Source organism: Engraulis encrasicolus, chromosome 18 (genome assembly GCF_034702125.1).
Source record: "Engraulis encrasicolus isolate BLACKSEA-1 chromosome 18, IST_EnEncr_1.0, whole genome shotgun sequence".
NCBI classification, from domain to species: domain Eukaryota; kingdom Metazoa; phylum Chordata; class Actinopteri; order Clupeiformes; family Engraulidae; genus Engraulis; species Engraulis encrasicolus.
The window spans coordinates 23,778,237-23,790,736 of record NC_085874.1 but is presented as its reverse complement, the minus strand read 5'-3'; the positions used below and the strand labels follow the sequence as shown (position 1 = coordinate 23,790,736).

The following is a 12,500-nucleotide window of genomic DNA, read 5'->3' as shown; positions in this document are numbered from 1 at the left end:
ATTACAAAATCAGCTTGGAATACAACAACTCTCAGAATATGAATTATGATAAATTGAACATTTTTAAATTGAATATCTAAAATAGCTATATTTTAAAAGGGCCAGTTCCTTGTCCAAACGTAGCCGGCAATGTCATTAGCAACACCTCAAATGCTGGTGTTCGGTTCTTTATTCATTTCAGAGAGAATTTGACTCACAAATATGGCATCATACAGACCACTTACTAATAATATGGTAATACCATAGTAGCATCACATGACAAAAATGGTCAGTTTCCATGGTCCCAGGTTTCAGAAACTAAGGCAGATGTCCATTTATACACACCAAATGATGATATGTGAATGTTTGAACATTCCTTCTCTGTGTACCTGTGTCATCTTCCTTTACCGTACTTTAAAGAGATAATCAATGGCTACACTCTCATTTTGTACTCTACCAGTGCATTTGAAGCAGCAGCTGTGTCTTTTGTAGATAATGTATAAGTACGTCCCGTTGCAGTTACAGGTTCCACTACCAGAAGCACATCCTGATGATCCATGACAAGTCTATCTGGTCTGAAGGGAAAAGTGAAGGATGGAGATGGTCCATGAGGATGCAGGAAGTTCAGTTTCACCTCTCCAGTGCTCGGCATACATTCCTCAACACATGCTAGCCACCAGTTGCCATCATATACAGCTACAACATACCCTTTGATGCTTGAAAATGTAACACATTCCTTTACTGAGCTCACTCTTTCAACTCTGCCTTCTCTGAATGCTGAAAATGGCCTAACTTCCACTGTGTCCATTGACAATGGGCAGAAGCAGTGTAGTTTTTGAGTACCTGGAATAGTTCTTGCAGATTCCAACCTTTTCAACATTACATCTCTGTTGTGACAAACTGACAATGGATGTTCTTGAGAGAGATGCACCATCATGAAGCTGAGAACCTGTTGAAGAGGTTTGAATCTGCAAGAACTATTCCAGGTACTCAAAAACTACACTGCTTCTGCCCATTGTCAATGGACACAGTGGAAGTTAGGCCATTTTCAGCATTCAGAGAAGGCAGAGTTGAAAGAGTGAGCTCAGTAAATAGGAATATGTTACATTTTCAAGCATCAAAGGGTATGTTGTAGCTGTATATGATGGCAACTGGTGGCTAGCATGTGTTGAGGAATGTATGCCGAGCACTGGAGAGGTGAAACTGAACTTCCTGCATCCTCATGGACCATCTCCATCCTTCACTTTTCCCTTCAGACCAGATAGACTTGTCATGGATCATCAGGATGTGCTTCTGGTAGTGGAACCTGTAACTGCAACGGGACGTACTTATACATTATCTACAAAAGACACAGCTGCTGCTTCAAATGCACTGGTAGAGTACAAAATGAGAGTGTAGCCATTGATTATCTCTTTAAAGTACGGTAAAGGGAAGATGACACAGGTACACAGAGAAGGAATGTTCAAACATTCACATATCATCATTTGGTGTGTATAAATGGACATCTGCCTTAGTTTCTGAAACCTGGGACCATGGAAACTGACCATTTTTGTTTTGTTTTTGTTTTGTCATGTGATGCTACTATGGTATTACCATATTATTAGTAAGTGGTCTGTATGATGCCATATTTGTGAGTCAAATTCTCTCTGAAATGAATAAAGAACCGAACACCAGCATTTGAGGTGTTGCTAATGACATTGCCGGCTACGTTTGGACAAGGAACTGGCCATTTTAGAATATAGTTTTTCATAATATCATAATTCATATTCTGAGAGTTGTTGTATTCCAAGCTGATTGTGTAATATGTAGAGCCAGAAAAGAGCTTTCAAACAATACCACAGGCATCTTTTTGTGACTAACACTGACTGATATATTCAAGGCTGAATGTATAGTGTCCTACCCTAAAATGTGAACCTTTCCTAGTCTGTTTCTCCCTTAATATTAGTGTCAGATTCAAACCAATGCAGTTCTGGGGTGCTACCTTGCTACTAAAAAGGCACACCAAGTATGATTGAAATCCGGATCGGTCGGGTCCCAAAGCGTCTGATTTCACGTGAAATGACCCAATACCTCCAATACTCTGGCCACCATCCGACAGAGTGCACCTTTACACTTGGTTTGCCTTTTGCAGATGTTAATGGCATTGACGCCTAACTTTAGGGGAGTAAATGAATGTAAAAATATGTTTTATGTTTAAATATTTCATTCATACACAGACAGTTATTGTTTTCCATGCTGTTTGTGTAATTTGTGGAGCCAGAAAAGAGTTTTGACTTCAACTGAGCGACATAATCATGGGTAAATGCATAGTGCCCTGCCCTTTTAATGTAGACTGTCTGTTTCTCCCTTAATATTGGTGTCAGATTCTGCAAATGCAGTTTTGGGGTTCTACCTTGCCACCGTAAAGACACACTAAGTTTAATTAAAATCCGTCTGGCCCTTAAGTGTTTGATTTCGGGTGAAATTACCTTTCATCTTCATCATAAGCACTCCCTGAAGAAGGGATAGGGACGAGGAAGTGTACTCATTTAATTTTACATTTAATTCTATTTGAACTCATATCTCACTTTAATATCAGATACCACAGAAATATAATTGCCTTGTCAGAAACCGGGCCGGCTGGCTTTGCTGCCCTGTATACTGTGGAGGGTTGCCACTTCTCTGCACAGGGTTTGTATTTAGAGACAGGGCTGACCAGTGTGTGCAAATGTAATGTCTCCCCAAGATATTGTGTCAAAAGAGACTTTCTAGTGAGTGGTAGACCTCCATTGTGCTGTGTGTAAACATGGGGGCTAAACTGTTATAAAACTTAACTTTAATATATGCACCACCATTTTACCTTTCATGTCACCTTTCACTCTACACCCATTGGTACTGCAGATCTTAATTCAGTATTTTTTTTGTCAATGCGAAATCTGAAGATACTTTTGATTCATTTCAAATAATGCAGGGCAGCGAATCAGCGATTCCCAGCCAGGGCTACGTGTTTCACTAGGGGTACTTGAGCACACTGCAGAGGGTACATGGAAAAATGTAATAACATGGAGAATAGTTGCATTGGGATAGAGGAATAGATCTCTAGAGCATGAGTGAGTGTGGTACTCATGGTACGATAAAAAGAATTCTAGGGGGTACTTAAGCCAAAAAAGGGTGGAAAATGTTTTCATTGTGTTTGTACCCGGGTCAAAAACGTCCAACATGAAATTGTCCTTCAGTGCGGATACTTTTGCTTACTGTAAATGCAAAAAATGCATTTTTTTTCAAAAAATTATTTTTTTGGCTTGGCTTTCATGCATTCACTTGAGAAAAAAATTGAAAATCATGTTTTTCACAGTTACAGTAAGAAAAAGTATCCGTTAGGAGCACTGAAGGACAATTTCATGTTGGACGTCTTTGACCCGCTGCTCCTCTTTTTCCGCTCGCTCTCTCTCTCTCTCTCTCTCTCTCTCTCTCTCTCTCTCTCTCTCTCTCTCTCTCTCTCTCTCTCTCTTTCTGTCACCTCATCATTATTACATCCCCTATTTCCTTTTGTCTATCGGCCCCTTATCTCTGCCCTGATGTGGCTTCTAGGGATGCAGCGATACTGTTATCGTTATCAGGCCCAATACTTGCTCATTATACTCGTACTTGTCAAACACTTGCCGATACCAGGCACCGATACTTCTATTACAAGAAACAACATAACATCTCATCACGCTCCATTGACCTGAAAGCAGCATGGAGAAAAAAAAATGCTGCGGGGGGTGGGGGTGGGTGGATGCAGCTGAGTGGGGCGGGACTTAGTTCCCATTCGGGGGCATTAGTCTGTTTTATTCAATACTAAGGGGGGTGTTGGCAGGCTTGTGATGAGGTCAGGGGGGAGGGGGGGTGTTGGGAGGCTTATGATGAGGTCATGGGGGTGTTTGTTCAAAAAAGGTTGAGAACCACAGCGCTTGAGTATGTACTGTACTGTACTGTACAGTAGATCTCCCCCCTGCCTTTGGCTTGCTGTTCCCTCCCTACTTGGCTCTATGCTGTATGATCTCCCCAAGGCTCACTGTCTCTCATTACCCGCTCCTTACCTTTCTCTCTCTTATCTCTGCAGTGTGTCCTCTGTTCACTCTCCTCTTCTGTCTTTCCTCCCCCTATCACCCCTTTTCATCCCCCCTTCTCTCCTGTTCCTTCTCTATTCTGGAATGAAATGTCTCAGACATGCTGCCAAGGGTGGGATGTGGGACATCTCATAATATGCACTATTGACTACAGTATTGATACCTTTAGAATTAGTACCTTTGATACCTTTAGATTGGTAATTTAAGGAATATCTTTATATCTTGCTTTCTCTCTCTCTCTCTCTCTCTCTCTCTCTGTCTCTGTCTCTCTGTCTCTCTCTCTCTCTCTCTCTCTCTCTCTCTCTCTCTCTCTCTCTCTCTCTCTCTCTCTGCTCCCCCTCTCTCTCCCACTCTTTACCGTCTGCAGGAGGTGAGGGAGCGCGAGAGTGCCCACACCACCCTGCGTGCGGTGACGCTGCAGGCGGAGGGTGCGCGGCGTGAGCTGGCGGAGGTGCTGGGACGGCTGGCGCAGCGCGAGGAGGAAGTGAGGCGCGGGGAGCAGGAGCGCCAGCGGCTGGAGAGAGAGGTAGAGGCCGCGTTGCCAACATAACCACTTTGTCGCCAGATTAAGCCACTTTTGGCAATCTCTGGCGACTAAAGACTTCCTCAGGGGACTTTTTGCAGAATCTGGCAACTGCAAATAAAACAAAATCTTTGAACAAAACCATTGAACAGAATCATTGAAATTGTCTCTGTGCGACTGGCTGTGATGTTCTTTGTTTTTTTGCACTTAAGCCACTTTTGGCCAGCTCTGGCAACTAAAAAGTTCCTCAGGGGACTTTTTGCCGAATCTGGCAACTGTAAAAAAAATAATGAAAAAAATCATTGAACAAAATCATTGAAATTGTCTCTGAGCGACTGTCTGCGATTCTCTTTGGGGTTTTTTTCTCGCAAAACTAGGTAGAGGAGGTGCGGCGCGCCTCCCGAGACCTCCAGGAGGAGACGCAGCGGCAGGCCGGCCTGCAGGAGAGGCTGCGGGAGGAGAGCCGGCGGCTGGAGGAGCGCGCTGAGGCGCTGGAGAGGGAGAGGGCCAGGGAGCGCAGCGACGCCACCGGCCTCCAGAGGGAGCTGAAGAGCCTGGCCACCGAGAGGGCGGAGGCGGTGGGGAGGCTGGCCAGGGAGGAGGAGGCGCGCAGGGAGGCCCAGCAGAGGCTGTTGGAGATCCAGCAGGAGCAGGGGGAGGCGAAGAGGAGGATGGAGGAGGACAGGGAGGTGCACCGACTGCACAGGAGCGAAGCTGAGGTGCACATCAGAGAACTGAAGGTATACTAAGCACACGCACACACACACACACGCACACGCACACACACACACACATACTGTACAGGAGCGAAGCTGAGGTGCACATCAGAGAACTGAAGGTATACTAAGCACACGCACACACACACACACACACACACACACACACACACACACACACACACACACACACACACACACACACACACACACACACACACACACACACACACACACACTCACACACACACTGCACAGAAGGGAAGCTCAGGTGCACAGCAGAGAACTTAAGGTATACTGAGCAAACCACACACACACACACACACACTGCACAGAAGTGAAGCTGAGGTGTGCTTTAGAAAACTGAAGGTATACTACACACACACACACACACACACACACTGCACAGTATGGAAGCTGAGGTGCGCATCAGAGAACTGAAGGTAGACTACACACACACACACACACACACACACACACACACACACACACACACACACACACACACACACACACACACACGCACACACTCTCTCTCACACACACACACACACACACACACACACACACACACACACAGGCTTTGGGCATGCCATTTCCTGCCGTGTGCGTCATGATTATACTGTGCATGCCAGGGAGACTATTGACCGCCACACGGGAGCTAATATAGAGACGGATCCGGAGTCAATGGAGAATAAAGAATGATATGGAGACCACGATGACATTTGCAAAGCAATTCATCTCAGTTCTGAGTAATGGCCATGTCCAAATCCCACAGCCGGTAAAGCTATAGTTTATCTGCATAGCGATGAAGGTCCATACATAAGAGCTGGGTTACAGGGAAGCAAATTGGTGGATCGAAGTCAAGTCCCTCATTCATCCCAAGCAAACCGAGCATAGAGCGAAGTAGTCTATCCGTGACTTCATGAACCCGGAAATGTTGAGTAACGTAACATTTTGCGGCAGAAATATCATCTACGGTATATGCCCAATGGATAGTATTTTGCTTGGTTGCCCAACGTCGCAATTTCAGCAATTTTTGTATTAATAAGCATAAATAGGAATAAAATCGAAAATAATCTAATCGCATGGCATCGAATAATAAGATGTCGATACTGAATTGTATCGTCGTGGAGGCGGCCAGTGCAATGCACCATTGACATGTACAGTATGTTCAGCTGTTGAGCAGTTTGTGGTGGTTGGTGTTAATGCTGTGGTGCTGCACCACAGAATGGTCTATTATGAATGGGAATCGCTGCATTGCTGCTGACCCAGTACCAACCAGCCAGATTGTAAGCCTGATTTTTGTCCCTCCACAGTGGCTGCAGAGACACCAATAGACCTTTTACACACTTCTGCGTTCTTTAGGAGGAAATACACAATTGTAATGGAACTGTAAAAGGTCCTGTAACAGCCACCCTGTAATTAGCCATTCTACCATCTACCGTCTTATAAAAAAGATAATTAATTAACTGCAAAAATGTTGCATGTTTCTTTAAAACCAAGTCCAAGGAGAGTTTTATTAACTTTGATGTACAGTTAATATCGACTCATAATTCATAGTTCAGTTGGATTTGTAATGTCATATCTGCAAAAATGAAATCCATTTCAAATCTTGTTGCCAACAGAAGGCACCAAGTAGCCTAAAATCCTTCCTAAGAGACCCTCCTAATCCTTGTGTAATCTGTTGCTCTTGTGGTACAGCATTTTCCTAAATATCAATATTTTATATAGAGATATCATATACAGACAGACCTATTTTTGCTAAGTCAAAAGTTTTATTTGATGGAAAAAGCATAGTATTCCATTGAACTATCCCATGATCTCTCTCACTACCACTGTACAATCCAACCAGCTGTCTCCAGTCTCTCAAAGTCACGTTGCTTGTGGCGCTTTGTTTTCAGCTGTTTTCCCCCAGTAATGCCTTTGAGCTAGCACTGCTGCACAGATATTGTTTGAGAAGTCTTACATTTCCATGGAGGCGTTTGTCAATGTCTTATCTGCGTTTCCTCCCACAGGAAGGAGTTGGCTTTGAAGACAGCCACCATTGGCTGCTTACAGAACTCAAACAAACGCACATATAAATAAATGACACCGTTTATTATGCGGAGTGTACTGTATGTAGGGCCACATGTTATGGTGAACGAACAGTTTGCCAAATATCATTAATCGATTTGTATTGCAGTTTAAGATCTGCTTTTTTTCTGGTTCTTATTTTTTTGGGCCCTTGGCATGCACACACACACACACACACACACACACACACACACACACACACACACACACACACACACACACACACACACACGCACACACACACGCTCACTTTTTTTTTCTTGGTTCTTGTTTTTTCGGGCCCAAACACACACACAGAGTCACAGTCACAGTCAGACACACTCACACACACACACACATACACACACACACACAAACACACACACACCCGTGCATGTGCACGCGCATAAACAGCCAACAGACCCTTACCTGGTTGCAGTGAATATCTCTGTGAAAGCACAATAAATCTGGGAGGCCCTCAGGAGACCGCTATTTCTGGTCATCATGTTTGTTTAGTAGTCCGATTCTCCGCCCGAGAAAAATGAGGGGGCCTCAACATCTTTAATAATGACCCTCGTTGGTGGTCATTTCTTGTTTGTCGTTTGTTTTGCAAACGACCTCCCCTCTCCCAAAAAAGGCATGGGCGTCAGACTGCACCGTACCTCATGCTCCTACTGGCTGATGTAACTGGTGCCTGGTCTCCTTGCATCGCCCTTCATGCCATTCCAATTGGGCCACACGCATGTGTGACACACATGTCTTTCCACGCTGGGACTGAATGGCTTGGGGCACGAATAGGTCACCACAATGAAGTGTGTATGCGTGCGTGCCTGCGTGCGTTTGTGCCTGCGTGCGTGCGTGTAGCAAACCTTTTCCTATTCTGCTCATGAGACAATGCTGCGGTCTGTGTTGCCAAATGTGTGTGTGTGTGTGTGTGTGTGTGTGTGTGTGTGTGTGTGTGTGCGTGTGCGTGTGTGTGCGTGTGCGTGTAGAGGACACAGTGCTGTTGGTGATGGAACGATCTTAATAATTTATCCCTTGCTAGCAGGCATGAGCTTTTAGGCCACAGGATGCTACATGGCCTGGAGACCAGTCTGAAGCACACGCGTGCATGTGTGCGTGCGTGTGTGTGTGCATGCATGCGTGTGTGTTGCCAGCTCCAGAGCTGACAAGTGTCACCGCTCATGATTTCAGTTAATTTACCTTCCTTCCATCCATCCTTCCTTCCTTCCTTCTTTCCATCCATTCATCCTTCCATTCATCCTTCCATCCTTCCTTCCTTCCATCCATCCATTCATCCTTCCATTCATCCTTCCATCCATTCATCAATTCCTTCCATCCTTCCATCCATCCTTCCTTCCATCCTTCCATCCTTCCCTCCTTCTATCAGTCTGAGTCAGTGTTGTCCCTTTCAGCTACAGTACCCTTTAAGAAAAACAAACAGAAAACAAAAGAGATGCCCACGTCTTCTTGTATCACTTATGCTCATAAATGATGAGGCGTTAGGAGCAGGGGCCAGGCTGTGGGGCCAGGGGACCCGACCATGATGTGTGTGGTGGTGACACAGACATGAGCCGGAGCATATGCTGCTCAGCGCCCCCCCTCCCCTCCCATCCCATCTGCACGTGATGTTAGTCAGTCACTAATCCATCCAATCCATCCCCCCAGCGACACACACAGATGAGACACACACAGCTCATCATATTATTTAAATAAAAAAACCTAATTCAGTAATAAGACACCATAATCATCATCTCTCTCTCTCTCTCTCTCTCTCTCTCTCTCTCTCTCTCTCTCTCCCTGTAGAGCTGTCTCTCCTAGATTCAGTCTTGCATTTTTCATGACCTACTGTAATGCAATCATCAGAAACGATGAAAAGTGAGAAGAGTTTATAAATTTAGCCATTTTACATACTTACTGTGCAGGCGTGATGACGCATCAGTGTAGCACTTTTTTATTTATTGCAGCATTATCTATTAATGTAACAATCAGATGTGTAGATTGCAACACTGCAAATGATATAAAATGAGAACAATATTCCTTAAATGTGATTATTAAGCCTGAATGGGTCCATCATTTTTGAAGCCATTGATCTACCCACTGCTGAGTTGAGGATTCTTACCAGTATTTTTTACAATATCGTCAGATCGTCAACATGTTATTCAAATTACAGCCAGCTGAATAAAAATTGAAAAGAACATTTGTTAAATATTATTTATTTTCCTTTCTTAGTTTCTAATGTAGTCATTTTACACACTTTTAGGGAAAAGGCAGTGATAACAAAAACTAATGTTCTATACAAATCCTATCAAATGCAAATTTCCAATTTTATAAAGGTGTTTAGCCTGAGAAGTTAGTGATTTTTAGCCATTTTACTTACCACTGTTAAGGTGATGACACACAATGCAATATTTTTTTGGCAATATTGCCAAGCAGTGTTACCAGCAGATGTTCCTAGTGATGTATTAAGGAAGACATTTTTCCCACTTGAGACATTCGTTGCTTGTTGTTGCCTGGCAACATCGCTGAAGAAGTTGCTCCTCTTCTCATCACCTTTAGTCTTGCTAAGCGCTAAGTAGTGTCAGTACTAATGAGTAGAATACTACCACAGCACTGCTGTTGGGAGCTGTAGTTTTATACCCAGGAGTGTTCCATTGTTTTTTGTAGGCCCTGTTTCAACTGAGAACTACAACGAACACCTTAATAACACAGATATTCACACTGCAGAATTACATGATTAAGTCAACACTGCTTTTTTGAACAAGAACATCTTGTTCAGATAATACTAATGAAGCCTTTCATACAATCTGTATGATTGTGAGATTGACCATGTAAGATATTCCAGGGGCACCGGCATTGCTATAGGCAAGGTATGAGCTTAGCTAAAACGATTCCTTAAGACACTGTTATGTTAGCAGTGTGTGTCTTCATTGAGTAAACAGCCCTGAAGGAATTGCAGTGTTTTTAGTGTGTGTAGAATTATCAATGGTTATGACCATAGATGCTTATCTGTGTGTATGTGCGGGTGTGTGTGCGCGCTTGTGTGTGTGTCTGTGTGTGTCTGTGTGCGTGCGTGTGCGTGCGTGTGTGTGTTTGTCTGCGTGTGTGTGTGTATGTCTGCGTGTGTGTGTGTGCGTGTGTGCGTGTGTGTGTGCGTGCGTGTGTGTGTGTGTGTGTGCGTGTGTGCGTGTGTGTGTGCGTGCGTGTGTGTACAGGCGGAGGTGGCTTCGGAGCGCGAGGCGGCGCGGATGTTGCGGGTGAAACTGGAGCGTATGAAGGAGGAGTGTGCCCGCCTCAGCGAACAGCACGGCAGCCGCGAGGAGACACACACACAACTCCTACGCAAGCAGCAGGCCCTCAAGGCACAGCTGGAGGACAAGGTGAGGAGAAAGAGGAGGAGGAGTGAGGAGGAGTGAGGAGGAAGAATGGATGATGGAGATGGAGGAGTGAGGAGGAGGAGAAGTGAGGAGGAGGAATGGATGATGGAGATGGAGGAGGAGAATGGAGATTGAGGAGGAGGAGAATTGATGATGATGTGAGGAGAAAGAAGAGGAGGATGTAGGACAAGAAGAGAAGGAGCTGAGAACAGAGATGGTACAGTAGATGAGGAGGAGACTGTTTGTAAGGAGCTTCCTCAAGAATCAATATGATGTACAGGTCTAAGCTGCCTGGCAACCTATGGCCCTTTTTATTAGCCTAGGTCCTGGACTATGAGTCACTAGGAGAATGGAGCAAAAGGAAAGGAGTTCAATGGGAAAGTTGTGGCCATATAGGAGACCCTAGTTGATCCCACTTTGTTGCGTTGGTGACACCTGCTGCACTTTGTCTTGGTTACAATATTAGTTCAAAGTAGGAGCAGGTATGCACACTAAATAAGACGCTAAGGTCAAGAACAAATATATTTTTTTTTAATTTCCTCAGAGCAGAGTAGAGTAGACTGAGTGCTTACAATATTAGAAATCTTTGGTAGGACTCGGAGGAGGAGAAGGGAGATATAGGTGAGAAGAAGAATCCAGGAGGACGTGAGGAGGAAAGAGGAGAATTAAGGAGGATGCGAGGAGGGAGGGAGAACGGAGAATGGAGATTGAGGAGGGATGAGAATGGGGATGGAGGGAGAGGACTAGAATTAAGGAGGTGACACAGCTGGAGGACAAGGTGAGGAGGAGGGAAGAGGAGGCGGAGGAGGAAAGGGGCATGGGTAGGGAGGAAGTGAAGCGGAGGAGGTCAAAATGGAGGTGCTGGTAGGAATGAGTGTGGAGGTGGAGGGAAGAATGGTGATTGAGTTCAGGAGGAGGAGGAGGAGGAGGAAGAGCAGGAAGTGGAGAGGAAGAATAAAGATTGAGTTGAGGAGGTGGAGAGGAAGATTAGGAGGAGATGGGGATGAGAAGAAGGGGGAAAAGCAGGAGGTGAGGATGAGAAGGACTGTGGCATCAGTGTGTTGCAGGTACATACAGGTTTTTTTATGTAGAGTATGCGCCTGCATGTATGTGTGTACATGCAAGTGGATGTGTAGGCCTTTGTGGTGACAGGAGGGCGTACTGTATGTGTTTGTGTGGGCAGGCGTTTATTGTCTGAGTGAATTTTCATGATGAGTGTTTTTTTGTTGTTGTACATGTTTTCTTTTTTTCTTTCCATATGAAGGTGTGTGTGTGCGTGCGCGTGTGCGTGCCTGTTTGAGCTTCTTTGCTCTTATGAGTGTGCTGAAAGCATACCTGACTGTGTGTGTGGGTGGGATGTTATTATATATCTTTGGGAAATATATGTCTGTCTATGTTTTGACATGGCTGAGCTTTTATTTATATGGATGTACATGGAATATGGAAGTGCGTGTGTGTGTGTGTCTGCATGCCATTCATACCTATGGCCATGCGTGTATGTGTCAAGGCATTTCTGTTTCTCACTATGTCTCTGTGTGTTAGTATGGGAATGCATGTGTCGTGTGTGATGAACACATTGGTTGATGTCCTGTTCTGAGCACAATTTTGATGCTTGAGAGTGCACTCCTCTCTATACGAGTGTGTGTGTCGACGCATTCTATGTTTGTTGAGTTTTTCTTTAGGTGAATGTTTGTGTTAGATGAATGTGATTCATTTTTTTCTTGTCCATTTCTGTCCACATTCGTATGTGTCTGAATCC

The 12,500-nt window shown here is 44.6% G+C and overlaps 1 protein-coding gene across 7 annotated transcripts in view; it reads left to right on the top strand.

The window, feature by feature from the left end:
- LOC134469179 (centrosomal protein of 128 kDa-like) overlaps window positions 1-12,500 on the top strand; it is a 74,130-nt gene that overhangs the window by 32,666 nt on the left and 28,964 nt on the right. For all 7 annotated transcript variants that reach the window (XM_063223299.1, XM_063223298.1, XM_063223296.1 and 4 more), the window contains exons 14-16: window positions 4,438-4,596; window positions 4,971-5,333; window positions 10,580-10,744. In XM_063223299.1, the coding sequence (XP_063079369.1) occupies window positions 4,438-4,596; window positions 4,971-5,333; window positions 10,580-10,744 (687 nt within the window). The remainder of the gene's footprint in view (window positions 1-4,437; window positions 4,597-4,970; window positions 5,334-10,579; window positions 10,745-12,500) is intronic.